Source organism: Maniola hyperantus, chromosome 11 (assembly GCF_902806685.2).
Source record: "Maniola hyperantus chromosome 11, iAphHyp1.2, whole genome shotgun sequence".
NCBI lineage: Eukaryota > Metazoa > Arthropoda > Insecta > Lepidoptera > Nymphalidae > Maniola > Maniola hyperantus.
The window spans coordinates 6,970,005-6,989,665 of record NC_048546.1 but is presented as its reverse complement, the minus strand read 5'-3'; the positions used below and the strand labels follow the sequence as shown (position 1 = coordinate 6,989,665).

Sequence of the window (19,661 nt, the reverse complement as noted above, 5' to 3'; positions counted from 1 at the left end):
TCATGAAACTTATCCTAATAGTACGTTAGTACATTATAATTCAATGTCCAAATATCCTTAATTATTTATTCTTTGTTTTAAAAACTTTATAAATTATCTACTTTAGATACATTAGATACTTATCTAAGTCCTCAGTACACAAACTATGTAGTCCTAAACCATTCTAAGCTCATTATTCGCGACTAAAAATTACGGCACATAGCTTCTCTGATAGCTAGTTGGTTCATAAAGTTTCAAGCGCCGCGCCCGTCCGTGCGATCGTATATCAGCAGAAATTGGCTCTTAGTACTGCATTGTATAGCATCTTTGTGCGGAGCCTTGTAAATAGTGAAATCGTTTATGAATTAAAGATGTTTCCGAAATAGGGTTTGAAAACTTGTGTTGTAACTTTGAACCAGATAGGTACCTAATACTTAGCCTTACTTACTAAAGTATTCAAATACCTATAAAAAAAGGAAAAGCTGACTCATTGACTGATCTCTCCACTCAAACTACTGTACGGATTGAGCTGAAAGGTATATTATCCTAGACCAGAAATTGGCCTGGAATTCGCATGTTGATGGTGTACTCAAAAAGGCCAAATTGGCCTCAGGAATATGCGGTCGTTTTGCGGGAGTTTGGTTTTATACAGCCATCGTGAGGCCGATGATATCGTACGCTTCCGTGGTTTCGTGTAGCAAAACGATTCTGTTTCAGACGAAGTTGCGGGCATAAACTAGTTGCAATATGAGATCTTAATCGCATTCAGCCCTAAGTTATGACTTATGATACAATGCTTGTCGTAATGGTGTAATTTACACATTTAGTCTAACAAGCTTAAAAACTGTTTATTTCATCCCTTATAGTAGGTAATATCCTTTAAATTTTATATAAATGTTGCACATAATTAGATTTCACGACTACATTTCTCGCCTTCAACTTTATTGCATCAAATAAAGTTGGTGAAGTCCATAAAACGGTAAAGTTCAAATTTTCACCATTCAAAGATATTCATTTTAAACTTTACATGTACTTTTCAAATACTTAGATTCCAGTGCGCATTTTACAAACCCAGCGCTTAAATTCTAAAATTCTAAAAACTAGTTCGTAGTCGCTCTAGTTTAGCGATCCCGCTCGGGGAGCATTTGCAAATATATTTGAAAAGACTTGCAACCAGCGCTACGTACTATCACTTTTCGGAACCGTTGAATCTATTGAATACTTTGCTTCTTCTAGCACTAAAGTATTTACACTACGAATTTGCTTATCAAGCTAGTTCTTGTTTTACCATCTTATTTATTTCGGGCTTTTAAATAAGAAGAAAACGTCAGTGCATAGCAAATTGATGGTTAGATGCCGACCCGGTTGTACGTACATAACACAGATTTACCGATTTACGGCCTTAGAATTAGATGAAACGACTTTTATTTTCTTCTACCTAACTACTCAAAAATTTATATTTATACATATATTAATATAAATAAAATATATCTAACGAAGAAGACACGGAACGCCATGAATAATTCTAAAATAATGGTTTCAATAAATTCATGTCGGTCTTCTACGGCAAAAGATCATGAATTACTTATACGAGTATTCAGCTGTAGCTATGAATCGCTCAGTGTGACTGAAGATGGCCAATGAATGAGCCACTAAATAAATCCTACACCAACAGTCGTTATTTTAATTGCCATGTGGCATTTAGAAAAGTAAGCTGTGACTTGCGAAACGAGCCATATCAATAAATCTGTCTAATACCACTTTAACAAACGTCCAGATTATCTTTTGATTCTTTATTTATTTTGTTTTATCTACTAAGAAACTACAATACAATATAATTAATGAAATTCTTTTTTAGAAAACTTCAATATTACTCATTTGTTGGATAGAAAGATTAATTACAAAACTTGTGCAAGTGCCAGCAGCTCCGGCGGAATTTATCTCTTCTATTTAAATTGTAGTCCTTAATTCGCTTTGTTGAATTTCTTTTGCGGTTATGTTATACTTAATAGTTGTAGCTAAAGTAGCTAGGTTCCCTAATTAAAATTAAAGCGAAACTGTACTGAAAAGTTAAAAAAAAATTACCCCTTTCATTTTCACATAGAACTGGCCTAGTTTTCGTACACTTTTAAAACTGTAAGAAACGCTTATCGGTTACGTGTAGCACGTGTTAAGTAGGTTCGATTTTTTTCTTTTTTATTGAAAATATTATATAGGTATACTAATCATGCCCACGTGGAATGGTGCCAAGAATACTGGCTTCATTTTTTTTACATAATTTTCGATTTCTTAAATAAATGGACTTGTTTCTTGATTAGTAATAGCATTCTATAAAATATAAATTTGAAAAAGTTTAATTAGAAGTTTATTTCACCGGAAAACCACGATAATTTAGCGCTGTAAGATAAGCTTTAAAGTTTATGAAAATTTACAATCTCATCTTAAAAATATGAAACCGGTAAATATTTTTGATAACGGTAGGTAACCTACCTGAATGTTTTTAAGGAATTTACAGAGATAATAAATGAAAGCAGCCCAGCCCTTTACAAGGCAAACGAGATGCTTGCACGGGGATCTTTATGATTCTGGATAACAATAAAATATCAAGATCTTTTTGTGGTCGCCGTCTTGTAAGCTAAAACGTGACTTGCCGACGTACATCATTTCGCTCCATAATTAAAGAAATATTTGCGGTTAATAGCTGCTTAATTTCACAGATGTCCCGCGTGATTTCATATTTCATTTTTTGTACGACGTGTTAACATTTAACGCCTCTTTTATTATACATAATTAGAAAGTAAATGAGATATGGTTCATTAAGAGCTCATTAAGTCATGGTTTTTTAAAATGTTTTAGGGTTCCGTACCTCAAAAAAAAGGATAAAAGGAGCCTTTATAGGATCAGTTTGTTGTCTGTATGTCTGCCTGTCGAGACCCATCAAAGGAATCAAAACCTGTAGGGTATTTCCCATTGATCTAGAATCGTAAAATTTGGGAGGTTGCAATATCTTGCAGGGGGAAAAATCTGAATCCCGTGAATTTGTTGTACGGCGGTACGGAACCTTTCGTGTGCGACTAAGACTCGCACTTGACCGGTTTTTATCATACTTAATTATAAAGTAAAAGAGATATGAGCTATTAGGGGCACTAAAGTTTTTTAATGTTTTTTTTATCTGTTCTTCTTTTTCAGGCTATCTCGGCGCGTTATCAGCGGGTGTGGCTCTAGCATTATCGCCAGTGACAGTGGCGCTATGCGTTCGGAAGTCTACTCGGGTCACGGCTGTCGTGGGAGGTCTGATTGCTGCGCTCGGTTGCCTTTTCACCTCCTTCGCCACACAGTTTCACCAACTCTTCTTCAGTTACGGTAAGCTCAGTTTTTATATAACTGACTGCTTTAAAAAAAAAAACTTTTTTATTCGAATAAACTTTTACAAGTACTTACGAATAGTCGGATGCAACTACCACTGGTTCGGAATGCCCCTCCTACCGAGAAGAACCAGCAAGAAACTCGGCGGTTGCTCTTTTCAAATATTTGATATAGGTACAAGATTATGCCATGTATAAAATAGTATTTGCAGTCTTGTGCGTTGCTGGAACGAGCTGCAGGTCGAACCCACGCTCTTTTATCATTTAGATAATCTTCAATTGTGTAATATGCTTTCTCCACAGATGGTTATTGCTTTATAGTGGAATCGTGGTAAGCTGGAAAAAGAATATACCTAATAGATAGCAGTTTCTTAAACTAGTTGCTTTCGTAATAATATTCCTTGGTATTTATTACGAAACCGGGTCGTGGTACTAGTAATCAGTTGAAGAATTTTACTGAAAAATTGTACACGTAATGCAGGATCCCAATTACCAACGTTTATTGGTTCTCTGAGCTATGAGCTAAGGTGCTCAGCATTATCACATAAATTTCCTATCTAAGTTCAATCAGATCAATCAATCAGAGCTCCCCAATTGTTAGTTCATCGAGTAGAAAAACTCCGAGCTTTAAATATTCTCTCCATTGCGCACAGAGCCTTGAGCTTTCTTATCAGGCCCTAATTAGCAGTATGAACTATCAGAACCGTATGTCAACGCTGGGAACTAATATACCTATTAAACCTAAAAGGTTCCCAGCTATCTGCATGCAAATTTTAACCCGATCCATCCAGTAGTTTGAGCTGTTCGTTGATAGATCAGTCAGTCAATCAGTCAGCTTTTCCTTTTCTAATCTCTCTAAGCGAATCCAACAAATGGACTGCTACTTAATTATTGTTGGTTAATTTGTTCAAAATCGCGAGGCGTAATTTCTGACAGCTCAATTTATTACACTTCCATTTCCGACACCGTTTAAGAACATCAAAGTGTACCGTAATTGGCCCACTGAGTAAATGAACGGAATTCAATAAACCGCACGTACGAGGCCGATCGAAAATAAATATCTTATCGAAACTGCCATACTTCGACGGTTTTATCATCATCAACTTCTGAATTAACCAAAAGTAACTTCGCAATTAATTTTAATTAACAAAATTGACAACTTGAGATTTTCCTCTTGCCGAAATGTGAAAACGTGAATTTGTCGCTAATGATTTAGCATTGGTTTTTTCAGCAACATAGGTATTTATAATTGGCAGTAATTAATTATGATTATACAAAAATATTTAAAATCGTGGAGAACACATACCTACTTACACACACAAACCCTATAAAAATACCACCATGGACAAACGTAAACGGTTCTTATTTTCGTACTGTATAATATAATTTATGCATTGTCAGAATTCAATTTGATAACAAACTCGATATATATCTATCTAATTTTTATCCTGATGTGGTTTTGTTTTTGATACTGTTATCGAAGCGTGAGTAAAATAAAACGAATCACAAAACAAGTACCTAGTTGCCCAATTAGTAGCAACTTCATGAAAAACATTTCTAGAAGTTGACTGAGGAAATAATATGAATAGCTTGCCAATTTATCTACAATCGTGAATCGACGTAGCGGGTAATAGGAGAGAATGCAACATTGCGCGATCTTATTCGCATTCTAACGCCATCGAATAGCGTCGCCACTAAAATAACGCTGTGTTTCATAAATGCACGCGCTAAGCTATCTTCAAGGATAAAGGATTGGACACACCAAACGTGTAACGACAGCGACGCGCGACCCATGACGCGATCGAATATTGTCACTGCCGCACGAATCAACTTTTATGTACAAATCGTGCATGCATTCAGTTCAGTGTGACACTGTGATTCTACCCTACTTCAGTAGCGAACTAGAGGAGGGGTAGAGTAGAGCGGGAAGTCCACCCTGAGCCTCGATTATTGGGCTTCCAAACCTTTAGATAAGTAGGTAATTAAGTGAAATTAATTAAGTACCTAATAATTAATGTTCAGTAAACAAGAGCCAGTTCAGAGTTGGAGGCCCCGAAATGGGCCCGCTTCGCTCGCACTTATATTCCGGGATTAAAAGACTATTTACTGTTAATTTCAAATCGTTTTAATAAAACTTAGGGCTTGTAAGAAGAAATCTCGCTCGGAATGTAGGTAGGTATGAGCAAATCGATTTTATAAAATTAAAGCAAAATTCTCGCACTCGCTTCGTTGGCGCTTATCAATCGTGCCCGCTTAGATGATGTTATTCAGTACCTATCTGGCTGCTGATTTCCAGAATGACTTAATAATGCAACCTAAGCAACTTTTCTATAAAACTAAGCAAGAAATTCGTGTTATCTTTACTACAGATTATTCCCTCTAGAGGTCAAGTCCCTAAAAAACAACCATAACAGAGAACGGTGGCCTCATTAAACAATTCCGCCTCGGGCCTCCAACGGACTTAGTTCGCCGCTGCCGAGGTTTACGTCCGGACCTTAAAGGCACGCGTTAAGAAGACTATCTTCAAGGATAGCACCACATCGACAGACAGAAATTGTATTAGCATTTAAATTGAAATTGTACAGTTTGCACTGGATACAGTTTGCAGTTTGACCGACTCCCGACAAGACATCGCTAATCTATATCAAAGTACCTCAAATGACTAAGTAGTTAGGAACTGTTTGAATATGCAACTACCAGAAAGAAGGCTATTGCGGCTTATGAATATTACCAACAAATTAGCACTTGACCGGTTTTTAATGACTACTTGGTTTTTTATGTCTTCTAAGACTAATATTCCATTTATAACTAGGTAAGCGTAGGTATATAAATCATGTGCTAAGTCTAAGTGGGTAATAGTGCAACGATATGGGTTTAAAGTTTGAACTCTTAACTATCCAGTTTTCAGATTGCTTTTACAGTTGAGCGTCAGATTTAGTCATTATTTTACTAATTACATAAAACGTAGTCAATAATTTAATATTTTAGATAGGTAAGTATATCTACCTAAATAGGACCTATCGTAAATTAAATTAAAGATCCTCCCACATTCCACATGAATTCAAAATCGGCTTTATTTTGCTTTACCAACATCTTTGACAGTCTCCAGTCTCCATGGTGCAGTAGTGAACGCTGTGGTTTTATATGTATCTAGGGAGGACTCAGGTTCGATTCCTGACAGAGCCAATTTGGAAATTTTAATTTCTAAATTATCTTTGGTCTAGTCTTTTCTAGGGCGTGGATAGTTACCACCCTACCTGCAAAGCCGTGCCGCCAAACGATTTAGCGTTCCAGTACGATGCCGTGTAGAACGATAACCATTCCAAGTTAGCCCGCTTGTATCTTAGATTGCAACATCACTTATCACCAAGTGTGATTGCAGAAAAGGACTAACTTGTAATGGAAGAAAAAATACTTGACTAAAAAAACAACAGTTGTCCAATAAACTACCCAACGCGTAAAACCAATCCGCGGTTGGCATATTCCGAGAAATCCTCGTAAAATAAATACACAACTCTCTTGGATTTCCAATGCATCTTTGTCCAAGCAAATTCTATTTGCCAAATTGACATTCTATGAAGTATCTGTGGTTTTGTGTACAGCCAAGTTGAATATTTCAGGACCCTCTTAAAATTCCGAATCGTAAAAAAGCCGCAAACGTAAAGTTTTGTGGTTTTACTTTTATTATGTAGGTACTAGCTGATGTTCGCGACTTCGTACGCGTGGATTTAGATTTTAAAAATCCCGTGGGAACTCTTTGATTTTCTGGGATAAATAGTAGCCTATGTCACTCTCCAAGTCTTATTAAACTATGTCTATACCCATGCACAAAATCACGTCGATCCGTTGCTCCGTTGCGACGTGATTGAAGGACAAACCAATAAACCAACAAACAAACACACTTTCACATTTATAATAGGGGTAGTGATAGTACGGGACAGGTCAAGATGGCAGTCGGGGTATGAGGCGAGGAGACGGCCCGGACACCGACGCACGTCACTCGCGCTATCCCGCACCGGGTTAGCGCGGGGGCTGTGTGGGTTTGCGGGGCGTCCCCACCCCGATTGCCATCTGAACATGTTGCGTACTATACACATACGAAATAGGATTTACAATTCTATCTCCTCCGTGTCTCGAGCTTGTAGTTTACAGATAAATACGGAGTAGCAAACATTAACTGTGTTTGGTTTACATGGCGAATCCATTTGAAAGCGGAAACATTACCAAAAGCCCCAGCACAATCAATGCGAATGACGCTTTCTCGCGGCGACAAAACGTAAATGCTGTTTGTTGTTTTTCAACAACATGCGAAAATGGGGCATGCTATACAAATGGAAACATTAATTTTGTATGCTTAAGTAAGGCAGTCTTAACTTGCAGTGTTTTACATAAAAGTGTTAGGTATATCTTGTATACGGTACCCTTCGTGTGCGAGTCCGACTCGCACTTGACCGGTTTTTTTAAATTTAAGATTAGCGCTTGCCTGCAATCAGACCTGCTTACAAGTGATGATGAAGCCTAAGATAGAATGCGCTTGCTTAAAAGGTTCCTAATCACTCTTGACTTGAAGGTTACAGAAAAGACGTTCCATATCCTTTACATCGATAACATCCATACTAATACTAAAAATGCGAAAGTGTGTCTGTCTGTCTGCTAGCCTTTCACAGCCCATCCTTTCAACCGATTTTGACGAAATTTGGTAAAGAGATAGCTTGAATCCCGGGGAAGGACATAGGCTACTTTTGATCCCGGAAAATTAAAGAGTTCCCACGGGATTTTTAACCTAAATCCACGCGGACGAAGTCGCGGGCATCATCTAGTTTTGTATAATTTTGAGTGTGTAATTATTCTGTAGGCTGTTCTTGGACAAAAAAAAATAAAAAAAAATCCTTATTTTTTATTAATTCAAGCATGCAGCCCTGTGGCATGCCTCAATGTCGCACTGTGCCGCTCTGGCGTAAAACGGCCTTTATGAAGATGCGACAAAGCGTTGACGCACTGATTGTGTTTAGGGCTATGGTGTTGTCATCAGGAACTTTAACAATATACCTAAATGGTAGGTATAGAATCAGAATAGGTATTATCATTTGATGCTGAACGGACAAGGAATATCGTATTATTATTGACTCTCACATGCAATGAAACTTTATGAATAAATCGATCGATTCAATTTAATGTTTCCTGCAATAAAATTAACTACCCTATATTTTGCCATCGTGGTGCTTAATGTCATAAAGGATAAGTTCAATTGTTTCCTGCTTACATTGATTCCATATTTTCTTTAGTAGGTAATTGTGACACTTGTTAGAGACGCAATCAACCGCCGCTAAAACCGCTAAAAAAATAACGCTATAACCGAATCGTCACAATTACGTATAAATCTAGTGTTTGTCTTGTCTTTTTCATATGGAATAATATTATTAAAGGGATGGCAGTATACCTATTTAGACTTTTAGTTTTTTTTTTAAACTGATATTAGCATCAGTTTTTTAATGAAAATATTACAATAAAAGCTAGCCTTATCTAAATACTATACCCGGCATAGTATATATATATATACTATGCCCGCGTGGAATGGTGCCAAGAATACTGGCTGCATTTCCGCGCTGGACAGCCAGGGCGATCCGTTGCGTAAAAAATGAGCCAGCCCTTCTACTTTTAGTTTAGTTCAGAGATTGTGTTCAACAGAATTTACCACATTGTGCTTTCAAAGTAGAGCGTAGCGAAACCAATAATTAATCTATGCTTTCAAATTATTTCGGTTAGAGTGAATTAGGTACTAAAAGTCTGCGGCACACTGTCCTAGCTTGATTGTCCCGGTGTCAAAAAACCAGATAGGTAGGTAGGTACTTGCCTACTACCTAAGTTTAACCTAGTGGTCAATAAATAACCTATTCGGGAGGTTTTCGGAGTTAACATATCACTTGCTTTAACGGCGATGGAAAACATCGTGAGGAAACCTGCGTGTCCGAGAGTTCTTCATAATGGTCTCAAAGGTGTATGAAATCTGCCAATCTGCATTTGGCCAGCGTGGCGCACTATGACCTCTCAATCCTTCTCGTTCTCAGAGGCGACCCATTCTCAGTAATGGGCCGGCGGCGATGATGATTATAATATCTTGTAGGCACTTTTAATCAAATTGAACAATTTTATTGCTAACTGTGGATAGGTGGGTAGATGGGTATGGTAGGTAGATGTACCATATTGATAGTTTTCAATTGCAAATTGCAATCTACTGCGAGCTGTAAATGTACGAGATCATAAATATGCCGATACAGAATTCACGAGTGCAGTGGAGGTAGTAAACCCCCAGCGACCGACAGCACGTGAGAGAGGAAATCGTCCAGGATATTACAGCTTATATACCGGGGACTGTTCGACGCATAACAAATGACTACCAATTTGAAACGTCGGTTGGCTCAGTTGTGATAGGAAAACTGTATCTTATATCCAAGATGTTTCTTTGGAGTTATAGGAGTCATCATCATCATCAACCCATCGCCAGCTCTCTACTGAGCACGGGTCTCTTCTCAGAATGAGAAGGGTATGGATACGCTGGCCAAGTGCGGATTGACAGACTTCACACACCTTTGAGAACATTATGATAAAAACTTTCAGGCTTGCAGATTTCCTCATTAAGTTTTCCTTCAACGTTAAACCAAGTGATACTTAATTGCTTAAAATGCACGTCATGCCTACTATCCTAATAACACCGAAAAGTTAGAGGCGCCTGTCCGGGATCGAACCCACTATAGGCTATCACATTGCCAATCCAACCATGCCATTTTTTGTATAACTAGCAAAATTTAACAATCTTCTTCTTCTTATTTTGCTTTGTGGCTTTTAGTAGTGTCAAAAGTTTAACAATAACGGTTTGGGCATACAATACGCGATAGCAACGTGTCCAACACGGCTCTCGCGCAGCGTATCATCATCATCATCAAGATCAACCCATCGCCGGCCCACTACAGAGCATGGGTCTCCTCTCAGAGAGAAGGGTTTTTGGCCATATTCTACCACGCTGGCCATGTGCGGATTGTCGGACTTCACACACCTTTGAGACCATTATGGAGTACTCTCAGGCATGCAGGTTTCCTCACGATGTTTTCCTTTACCGTTAAAGCAAGTGATATTTAATTACATAAAACTCACATAACTCCGAAAAGTTAGAGGTGCGTGCCCGGGATCGAACCCCCGACCTCCGATTAGAAGGCGGACGTCCGAACCACTAGGCTTTCACAGCTTATTAGCGTACCTATATTTGTTACCAATCAGCGCAGTTCTTTCATAAACACAATTTTTCACGGAACAACCCTAGATATACCTATTGAGTTATCGCTGGATATAGTTTGCTCACTATAGTCTTGATTACTATAACGTTCTGCCCCCCAATTGTGTAAGAATAACCATTTCATGGCTATCGCAATTGTCAAGAAATTCTGCCCTTTGATTGGTTGATTCGCTGTTTACATTTTTTCACAGCCAATCAAAGGGCAGAATTCTTGACGATTGCGATAGCCATGAAATGGTTATTCTTACACAATTGGGGGGCTGCTCTACTTTTGTCCATTGTAACCATTACTATAGATTGTAGAACATAGTGGATCAATGATCATCACCTAACAACGCAGAGCTTATATCTACGGCTGGATGAGGAATGTTGAGGAATGATGAGACGATTGAGGGGAATGCCATTATTTAGAGAGAATCCCACGGGCATAAAGCAGTAGGTTGCGAAAGGCAAATCTTAGGGAAAATAAGTTTATTCTGCATTTCTATTTTTACAAAAATAAGTTTGTTACCCACATAAAATTCTTCTCAGTCGGTGTTATCTCTGTCCATAAAATTGATCTCCATTTGATAGTCGCATAGATAAAATCCAAGTTATAAACGTTCAAAGACTGTTTGGAATCCTATAATTTGATCACGTCCATCCGATCGTCGGCACCCTTAATTTGTACAATTCACAGCCAATCGTAATGTAATGCCATGCCATTCTCATAGCAATTGAAATGAAAACCTTTTCATTTTACCTAACAAAAGTAGTTCATTTTATTCACATTGCGAGATTCAGACAATTATTAACCGTTTAGCGATAGATTTAGGACAATGGTAATGGTAGGTAACTCGATTAACTTTATCTTCAGTAAGTTGAAAGTTTGTTTCAGTTCTGTAAATAACTTCTGTGTTTATTAATGAAGTCAGTGAATCCAGAAATAATTTTGTGTATGAGGTTGCAAACATTGTTTGTTGCAAGTTGCGAATCACTTCAAAACATTAAACGCTAGAGTTCTTGTGGTAACGGAGTACGGACTAACAGTAAGGTACCACTGAACATTATTTTTATAATAATAGTTATGTACCTTCACAATCAAATTAAATTTAAATTTAAAAAAAATGTTGGCTATATAATTCCCAACCCAGTACCCAGTACCTATACTATAAAAAACCTTTAAAATATTCGAAACATTGTCTGATATTCCGGTAGATATTCCTCTCTCTCTGCAACGTAGTCTTTATTGCTAAGGTGTTTTACAAATACTAATAGGTACAAAAACAATAAACTATAATACGTATACCTATTAGAAGTTCTGTTAAATACTTACCTACTTAAGCACAAAAATACTCGGACACCAGCATAAACCTTGCGCTGGTGTCCAAGGATTTTTGTGCTTAGGTCATCTGTCCAAACTACTAGGTACGTAGGTATCTCGGCCCGGCCGAACAGGCTCTTCCACCGGAAACGTACGAAACAGCTTCTTTCTAACTCAAAATATCTTCATTTTCTCCAGCCTCTAAGTCTTCGTCGGACTCGGGCACAAACTTTTTCGAGGAAATTGTCTGAATTGTACTTACCTAGAATAATTTCGTCAAATTCTTGACAAAAATTATATGGTGGCTCTATCGTCCAAGCTCTGAGGCCTCTGACCATAATCTTGATCTTTCTTTCACTTTTTTTATATAGTTGTTTATCTTCTAGGGACTGTAGTAGGAGTGGGGGTGGGGTTGACTCGAGACTGCTCTACGTTGATGGTGGCTCAATACTTCAAGCGACGCCGCGAGTTGGTGGAGATCTTCATCGTGAGCGGCAGCGGCCTTGGTATCGCTGTCATGTCCACCTTTATCAAAGGTGCCATCAGGTAATATAGAATTCATATTCAAAAAAACCGGCCAAGTGCGAGTCAGGCTCGCGCACCGAGTGTTCCGTATACTAGTCGTATTTTTTAACATTTTGCACGATAAATCAAAAACTATGATGCATAAAAATAAATAAAAACCTTTTTTAGAATGCACAAATGAAGCCCTTTCATATGAAACCCCACTTGATATAGTTATCTTACTTTGAAAATTGAAAACACTAATTATTAGTTCATGACCACAATATAATTTTTTTTTGTGTGATGTATCAAATTCACGGTTTTCAGATTTTTCCTCTTATGTCTGATATAAGACCTACCTACCTGCCAAATTTCGTGATTCTAGGTCAACGGGAAGTGCTCTATAGGTTTCTTGACAGACAGACAAAGTGAACCTATAAGGGTTCCGTTTTTCCTTAGGAGGTACGGAACCCTAAAAATTAACGATTGTATGTTGTGTAAAGTGTTTTCCTTCTCTGTGTCGTACAATAATGCATGTCTGCCATGGCAGTAACGGAACTAGTGTTACACTCATTGTCTAGCATTCATCATAAATTACTGCGTGGGCCACAGCATAAAAGTATCTAGGCTAGGTAGATATATCTATCTACTATACATAGATTACCTACGCTAGTTTATTTATAGGTCACAGTTTTAAATCATGTCTAATCAAGACTAATCTGCTTAGCCTTGATTGTATACTGCCTTGCAAGACGGTGCAACGCAATAGCTTATTCTGTGGATGTTTTCTATTTTTTAATTTTAAAACCTTTTTATTATAACTTTATCTAGAGTAAGGGTAACCTAGGTGCTTAAATTATAATTTCCCTAAAATACCTTCTGTTCCTAATAACTATTATTTTAAAATTGTAGAGCAATCGGATGGCGATTAGGACTACAGGCAGTAACCGGAGTAGTCTTCGTCACTTTCATACTCGGCACGTTCTACCGCTCGGCCTCCTTGTATCACCCCCAAAGACGCGCCATTCTACATCTTAAAAACCAAAACAAAATCAAGCGGAAGATGAAAGATAGAAGCAAGGCCGACGACAGACAACCTTTCTTCGACTTTTCTACTTTGAGATCGAAGACCGTGAGAATCTTGCTCATGTCTACGGGGATATCAGCGTTTGGGATCAACACGCCTATATTTTACTTGGCTTATCATGCCGAAGAGGAAGGTAAGTCATCTTTTTAACCTTCGCATAAGCGGGTCACTTATCAGATTTATTTTTATTGTCAACAAAGCAATAATATTTTTACAAAACTTCCTTATCAGATACCTACTACGTAGGTTATCTCTCTCTCAATGCTCTCAATACGAATTTCTACTAACTCCCGACGTCCCGAATAAGAGGCGGACGTCTTACCCACTAGGATGCGGCTGCCTAATACCTATTAATTATTATCCGCTTTATATGTAGGTATAGCCAGTTAATTGTAGTTTTTTTCAAACACTTGCAGGTCTAGGTGACACTGCGGAACTACTCCAGGCATACCTCGGTCTGGCATGGGCGGTGGGCTGTGCAGCGTTCGGTCTGCTAGTGCGACAGAAGTCTGCAGAGTGCCGAATCGCCAGGCAGTACCTCACACAGGCTGCTGTGTTTGTGTGCGGGCTAGCTACCATGGCACTGACAGCTGTTGAAGGTTCCTATAGTGGATATGTCATGTTCGCTTGGGTTTACGGTTAGTTAAAAAAATCCTACTCTTAAAAGTTAGGGTCAGAATAGAGGAACGGAGTGATAGCGAAGAGCAGTCACCGGTCTCATATAAAGACCGACCGAGTGACGTCAAAGTGCCTAAAGCCAAAAACTTCTTGTAATTAACAGAGTTTGCTTCAGGTGTGGCATGTTCTAAGTTCAGACATAATGGATTTGAGTACAACATTACAGCCCTTAAGGCGTAATGGATTTTATTACAATATTACGACCCGGCTAAGTTATACGAATGTTATGACGTACTTTAGCCTTAGCTAACAGGTCTGTAATAAGGGACTATAGAGCGAGGTATTATAATTCCAGGTATATTCTGCGGAGGCTACCACTACTCGCTGAAAATGTACACGTACGAGCGCGTGCGTTCGCGCAACTTCGCCCGCACGTGGGGCTTCGTGCAATGCTCGCAGGCCGTGCCCATCGCAATAGGCGTGCCACTCTCTGGTAACTAGTTAAACAGTTTCATAACCCTAGTTTGCCTTGGATTAGGTTGACCAGAGAGCTAGAGATTGTACATACTTATCTGCTGGTAATTTCAGGGTACATAAACGTGGGATGCGGAGGCAAGGCGGGATACTACTTCAGTTCCACGTGCTCTCTTATTGGATCTCTGTCGCTCTTCTGTATCGACCTGCATCGCCGTAGCGTCGCACACAAGCACACCAAGTAAGTTAAATAGGTACCTCTACGCTATTAATAACATTATACAAATTTACATGTGTAACCGTGTGAACGGGCTCTAATATGTTTTTTTATTCAGAGAAAACGGCGGAGGAGTAGGGTGCGAATCGGCATGCAGTGTGCCACGCAGCCGCGAGCGTGAACCGCGTGCCGCCACCGGCGCTGCCACGGCATTAGGTGAGATCAGCCCCCCAATTGTGTAAGAAAAACGTATTCATCGTTATCGTAATCGTCAACAATTTCTGCCCTTTGATTGGCTGTGAAAAAATGTAAACAGCGAATCAACCAATCAAAGGGCAGAATTTTTTGATGATTACGATAACGATGAATACCTACGTTTTTCTTACACAATCGGGGCGCCGATCATTATCTTCTTCCAGCGTTCTACCACAGAACAGCGAGAAACCGTAATGCATATTTATGCCGTCAGCATCCAGTCTACTGGCACACGATACTTGTTAGTTAATTTCTGATACGATACCGCATTTTTATGCATAAAAATAAATAAAAATCTGTTTTAGAATGTACAAGTAAAGCCCTTTCATATGATACCCCACTTGGTATAGTAATCTTACTTTGAAAGTTGAAAATAGCAATAGGTATTAGTTCATGACCGCAATTTTTTTTTTTGTGATGTAACCACAAATTCATGGTTTTCAGATTTTTCCCCGAATGTCTGCTATAAGACCTACCTACCTGCCAAATTTCATGATTCTAGGTCAACTGGAAGTACCCTGTAGGTTTATTGACAGACCGACAGACAGACAGACAGACAACAAAGTGATCCTATAAGGGTTCCGTTTTTCCTTTTGTCAATCATCATGCGAAAAGCTTCAAAATAAAACTTCTACTATTTCGAGTAGCCATTTTGAAATCTTCTAACTTGTACCAATTCTGGACAATTTTCTCTAACCCTGCCATTTTATAAAGTTCTAGGAGCAGAGCTAGTAGCCCCTGGAAGAGCAGGTCGAGATCTATTGCTGGACAGCATCGGACCAGGAAGCCTCGGCTCCCCACCTCCCAACATCCCGCCAGAGCTCACCTGCATCAGCGAGGAGGGCGGCCTAGACTTAGACTTAGATCTAGACATACCCGAACATCTGCTAGAGGACCTGGACTGTGGCGGTGATTGTATTACAAGCTGTAACAAGGTAATGTGTTTACACTAAAAAAATCACTAAGTAGATTATGTAAAATATGCCATACAAAAATCTGATATAGGAAATACTTATTCAAAAATTCTAGGTTGGCCTTTGTTTCAAAGGTTAGACACTAGAGTTGTTCACATTGGCAAAAGTTTTGTTTTTATGCCCCGTCCATTTATGATTTAGTTAATGAAGCATTTTAGTAGGGCAAAAAGCTGAATCAAGTCAATGGAGGTCTCCACCTAAACCGTTCTAGGAGAGCAAAATAAAAACGTTTCAAGCTTGCCATAACTAAAACCAATCCAGCTAGGTAGGTCCAATAGGCTACTTGACACTTTTTTAAAGTTGGTCTTAAATGGTTAATATTTGTGCTATTATATCAAAAAAATTAACACTATATTTTTTTGCGCCCTAAAACCCGTAAAACTTTCATTTAAAAATATATTTTTCTTAGACAGGTGAAAACACTGTCGGCCATGTTTGGCCGATAGATTATCTGTGCTCTGACGTCATGCATTTGTAAACAACAGCATAACCTCCCAAAGTTTAATAAACATGACTTCTATACTAGTGTACATGAAAAATATAGTAATTTTCGTTATTGTATCATCCGAGAATGTAAAAAACGCATCGATAAAGACCACAGGAAAGTTGTGGATTAGAGTGCCCAGTGAAATAAATATACGTAACACGCGAAGACTTGCTTAAAGGGATCCTATATGACTAACGACTTCAACCCAAATTTATTTTTGCAAAGATCACTTTGTTGTAATAACTTATTCAATTTATAAAGAGAAAACGATATTTTTTTACGTTTACTATGAGTTTTTAGAAATATATAAAAACTAGCTTATGCTCGTGACTTCGCCCGCGTGGACTTCATAAATTTCAAACCTCCATTTAACCCACTCCGGGGTGGAATTTCAAAAAATCCTTTTCTAGTGGATACCTTCTCTTTACCTCCAAAGAACACACCCACCAAATTTCATGTATCTAGGACCAGCTGTTCAGATGTTTAGGCTGTGCGTTGATATATAAGTTAGTCAGGACTCTAAATTTTATATATATGGATACTACGTTAGTCCCCGCGTGACATAGGGATGACATTTCTTTGTTTACATATTTAATGACGTCACATCATGGCTGACAGCGTTTTCTGCGTTTCAAATAAAAATAAAAACTGTATTTTTTAAAATTGGATTTATATATCCATCCTGCGTTTTTAATAATTGTTATTGATATATTTCGTTGTCTTAAGCAAAATACTATAATAAATAATGATTTATTGGACGAAATTAGATATGAGTCAAGTAGTCCATTTCAAGAAAGAAATTAGCCGCCGAATCCAACATTCACAAACAGACATTATACTCTGTCTCTCTGCATTGTTTTGTATTTAAGAATAAATCAAACAGGTATTTAATTTTAATTACAGGTGGAGAACTATCTAATGCTAAGCGAATACGAAAATAATCTGATAGCTGAGCTGCCGAATTTGAGCGAACGCAAAGCGAGACGTTGGTCATTCGTGGTGTCAAACAACTCCCCTCAACCGTCCACGCCCCACCACACCAACCAAGAACACCGAGCCCACCAGGAACACATTACCAACCAGGAACACACCAACCAAGAACACACCAACCCAGAACACCACAACCCAGAACACCGGAACTCGGTCAAATGGAAGAAAAAGTGCCATAATTCTAACAACAGACTGATCACAGTGATAAACGAAGCGTCGTTATAAACTGATCGCATATTACGAGACGAGCCGCAAAAGTGTGAACATGACATGTCGTAATGTGACAAAAGGCGATCGCAGTCCTACATTCTATATAATATTATGAAAACATGTGAAACACAAATTTGCTGTGGCATTATGGCCCAATGACGCTCGAGGCGTGCTCCGATTGATCATGAAAAAATTCTAAGCCTATGATTGACGCCACCCCCGAGTGTATTGCGACACCACAACACAGTTTAATTGCATATAGTATTGAAGTTCTAATAACTTCAGCAGCAGCCTTCTATTGACCTCATCATTCTTCAACGACTCAGGAGATTTTCGGCGTTTACAGCGAGTGTGCGATCAACTATAAACTGACAGTGGAGTAATATTGAGACAATAAATAGAGGAGTAACTTTGTTTAGTGTACCAATGACCTATTTAACCTCATAATTTATTTGTTGTGTGTGTATTTAGTAGTCTCATTTGTGTAATGTTCGGTATTATTTATTAAATTACCTATTAATAAAAAAATATCTTATGAAGTTTTTTCTAGTGACTCCATCATCACAATAGATTTTATGTACTTATAGCATAACTTAGAAGTTACATCGGCAAAATTTGCAAAAACTATCAATTCATCTTTCTCATATTTGATTTGTATATTGTAGTTTTGAATTAACTGTAGGTACGCAGACATCTCATCGGTTGTTCGATCAAATAAATCGACGTAACTTCTAAAGGTTCTAATAACACAACGGTGAAAGAGAGGATTGAATTTCGACAGGTCGACGGCGATTTAACTTCAAACCCCATCCGTTGCGCTCTTGTCGTAGCTAAGGTACATTTACACATGTGACAAAGAAGGTGCCCCGATCCACATACGAACCAGGGCTCTTACGGATATTCGCATCCGCTTACGCAAATGCGGAACATCCGCATTAAGTCATACATCCGCATCCGCGGATGTCAAAATATTGGCATTTACGATACGAACTAGTGCGCCCAAAACAAGTGGTTCAATCTGAATAGGAGACGTACTGCGCAAACCCCCATGTGGCATCTTCAGATTGGACTGGTTGTTTTGCGATCACTGTAACTGTTCATACATTCGTGTCCGGCCTGCAGCGGCGAGATTATGTGCGGCACGCACGCGATCACGCGAGGCACATGTGTATTATGATGGGTTAGTTATCAGTAGTTAGTACCTACTTAGTTGTAATTTGTTTCGTACCTACTGTACAAATTCTGAAAATCATAGAAAATAAATGAAACAAAATTTACAAGAGGGTAATTAAATATATTGACATCTTGTAATTGAGAATAATAATTCGTAGGTATACTTAACTAGCGAATACAATACTGCACAAAAATATTTTGGAACACAATCGATTATAATCTTTGTGGGGTAACAATGTCCTCTAAGAACTGGGCGAAACATCGCATCGCTTGCAGCAACGCGGCCAGCAAAATGGAGAGGGATAGACTCACCAGCTTTTGATTCTCCGATTTGACGATTTCGTTGTTCGCAACAGGAACTAAACTTTGGCTCGAATCTACGCTAAGGATGCTCGAGTTATCACAATCAATATTATAAACATTTGTACCAACAACCGCCTCTCTCGTTTTGGAATCGCAACCATCGTTGACGTCACACGACAGATTTATCACAATAAAATCGGGATCGATCAATCGAACGCTTTCAAACGAGTCCTGCTCCATATAAGCATCATAATTAACATTAGAACAACTTGGAATCTCATTCCAATGCACAGCACGCTGATTTTCATTAGTTAGGCACTTGGTTATTACTGCATCGTCCGCTAGTTTATTAACACTTACATTATGTTTATAACTATATTTCACAGAATCGTCGTTTTCACCGGACGACATACCACTGTCGTTATCTGCGA

General features: G+C 38.5%; 2 protein-coding genes across 9 annotated transcripts in view; one reads left to right on the top strand and one right to left on the bottom strand.

The window, feature by feature from the left end:
* Positions 1-18,275, top strand: part of LOC117986592 (monocarboxylate transporter 10-like) — a 155,350-nt gene extending 137,075 nt beyond the window's left edge. For all 8 annotated transcript variants that reach the window (XM_034973455.2, XM_069501815.1, XM_069501817.1 and 5 more), the window contains 9 exons: positions 3,169-3,342; positions 12,325-12,484; positions 13,355-13,662; positions 13,946-14,167; positions 14,503-14,640; positions 14,736-14,862; positions 14,957-15,054; positions 15,808-16,028; positions 17,458-18,275. In XM_034973455.2, the coding sequence (XP_034829346.1) occupies positions 3,169-3,342; positions 12,325-12,484; positions 13,355-13,662; positions 13,946-14,167; positions 14,503-14,640; positions 14,736-14,862; positions 14,957-15,054; positions 15,808-16,028; positions 17,458-17,769 (1,760 nt within the window). In that variant the 3' untranslated portion in view covers positions 17,770-18,275. The remainder of the gene's footprint in view (positions 1-3,168; positions 3,343-12,324; positions 12,485-13,354; positions 13,663-13,945; positions 14,168-14,502; positions 14,641-14,735; positions 14,863-14,956; positions 15,055-15,807; positions 16,029-17,457) is intronic.
* A 752-nt stretch (positions 18,276-19,027) lies between these two features.
* On the bottom strand, positions 19,028-19,641 carry LOC138403018 (uncharacterized). Its single transcript, XM_069501881.1, has one exon. The coding sequence runs from the start codon at positions 19,639-19,641 to the stop codon at positions 19,141-19,143; it is 501 nt and encodes a 166-aa protein (XP_069357982.1). The 3' UTR covers positions 19,028-19,140.
* Positions 19,642-19,661: the final 20 nt, after the last annotated feature.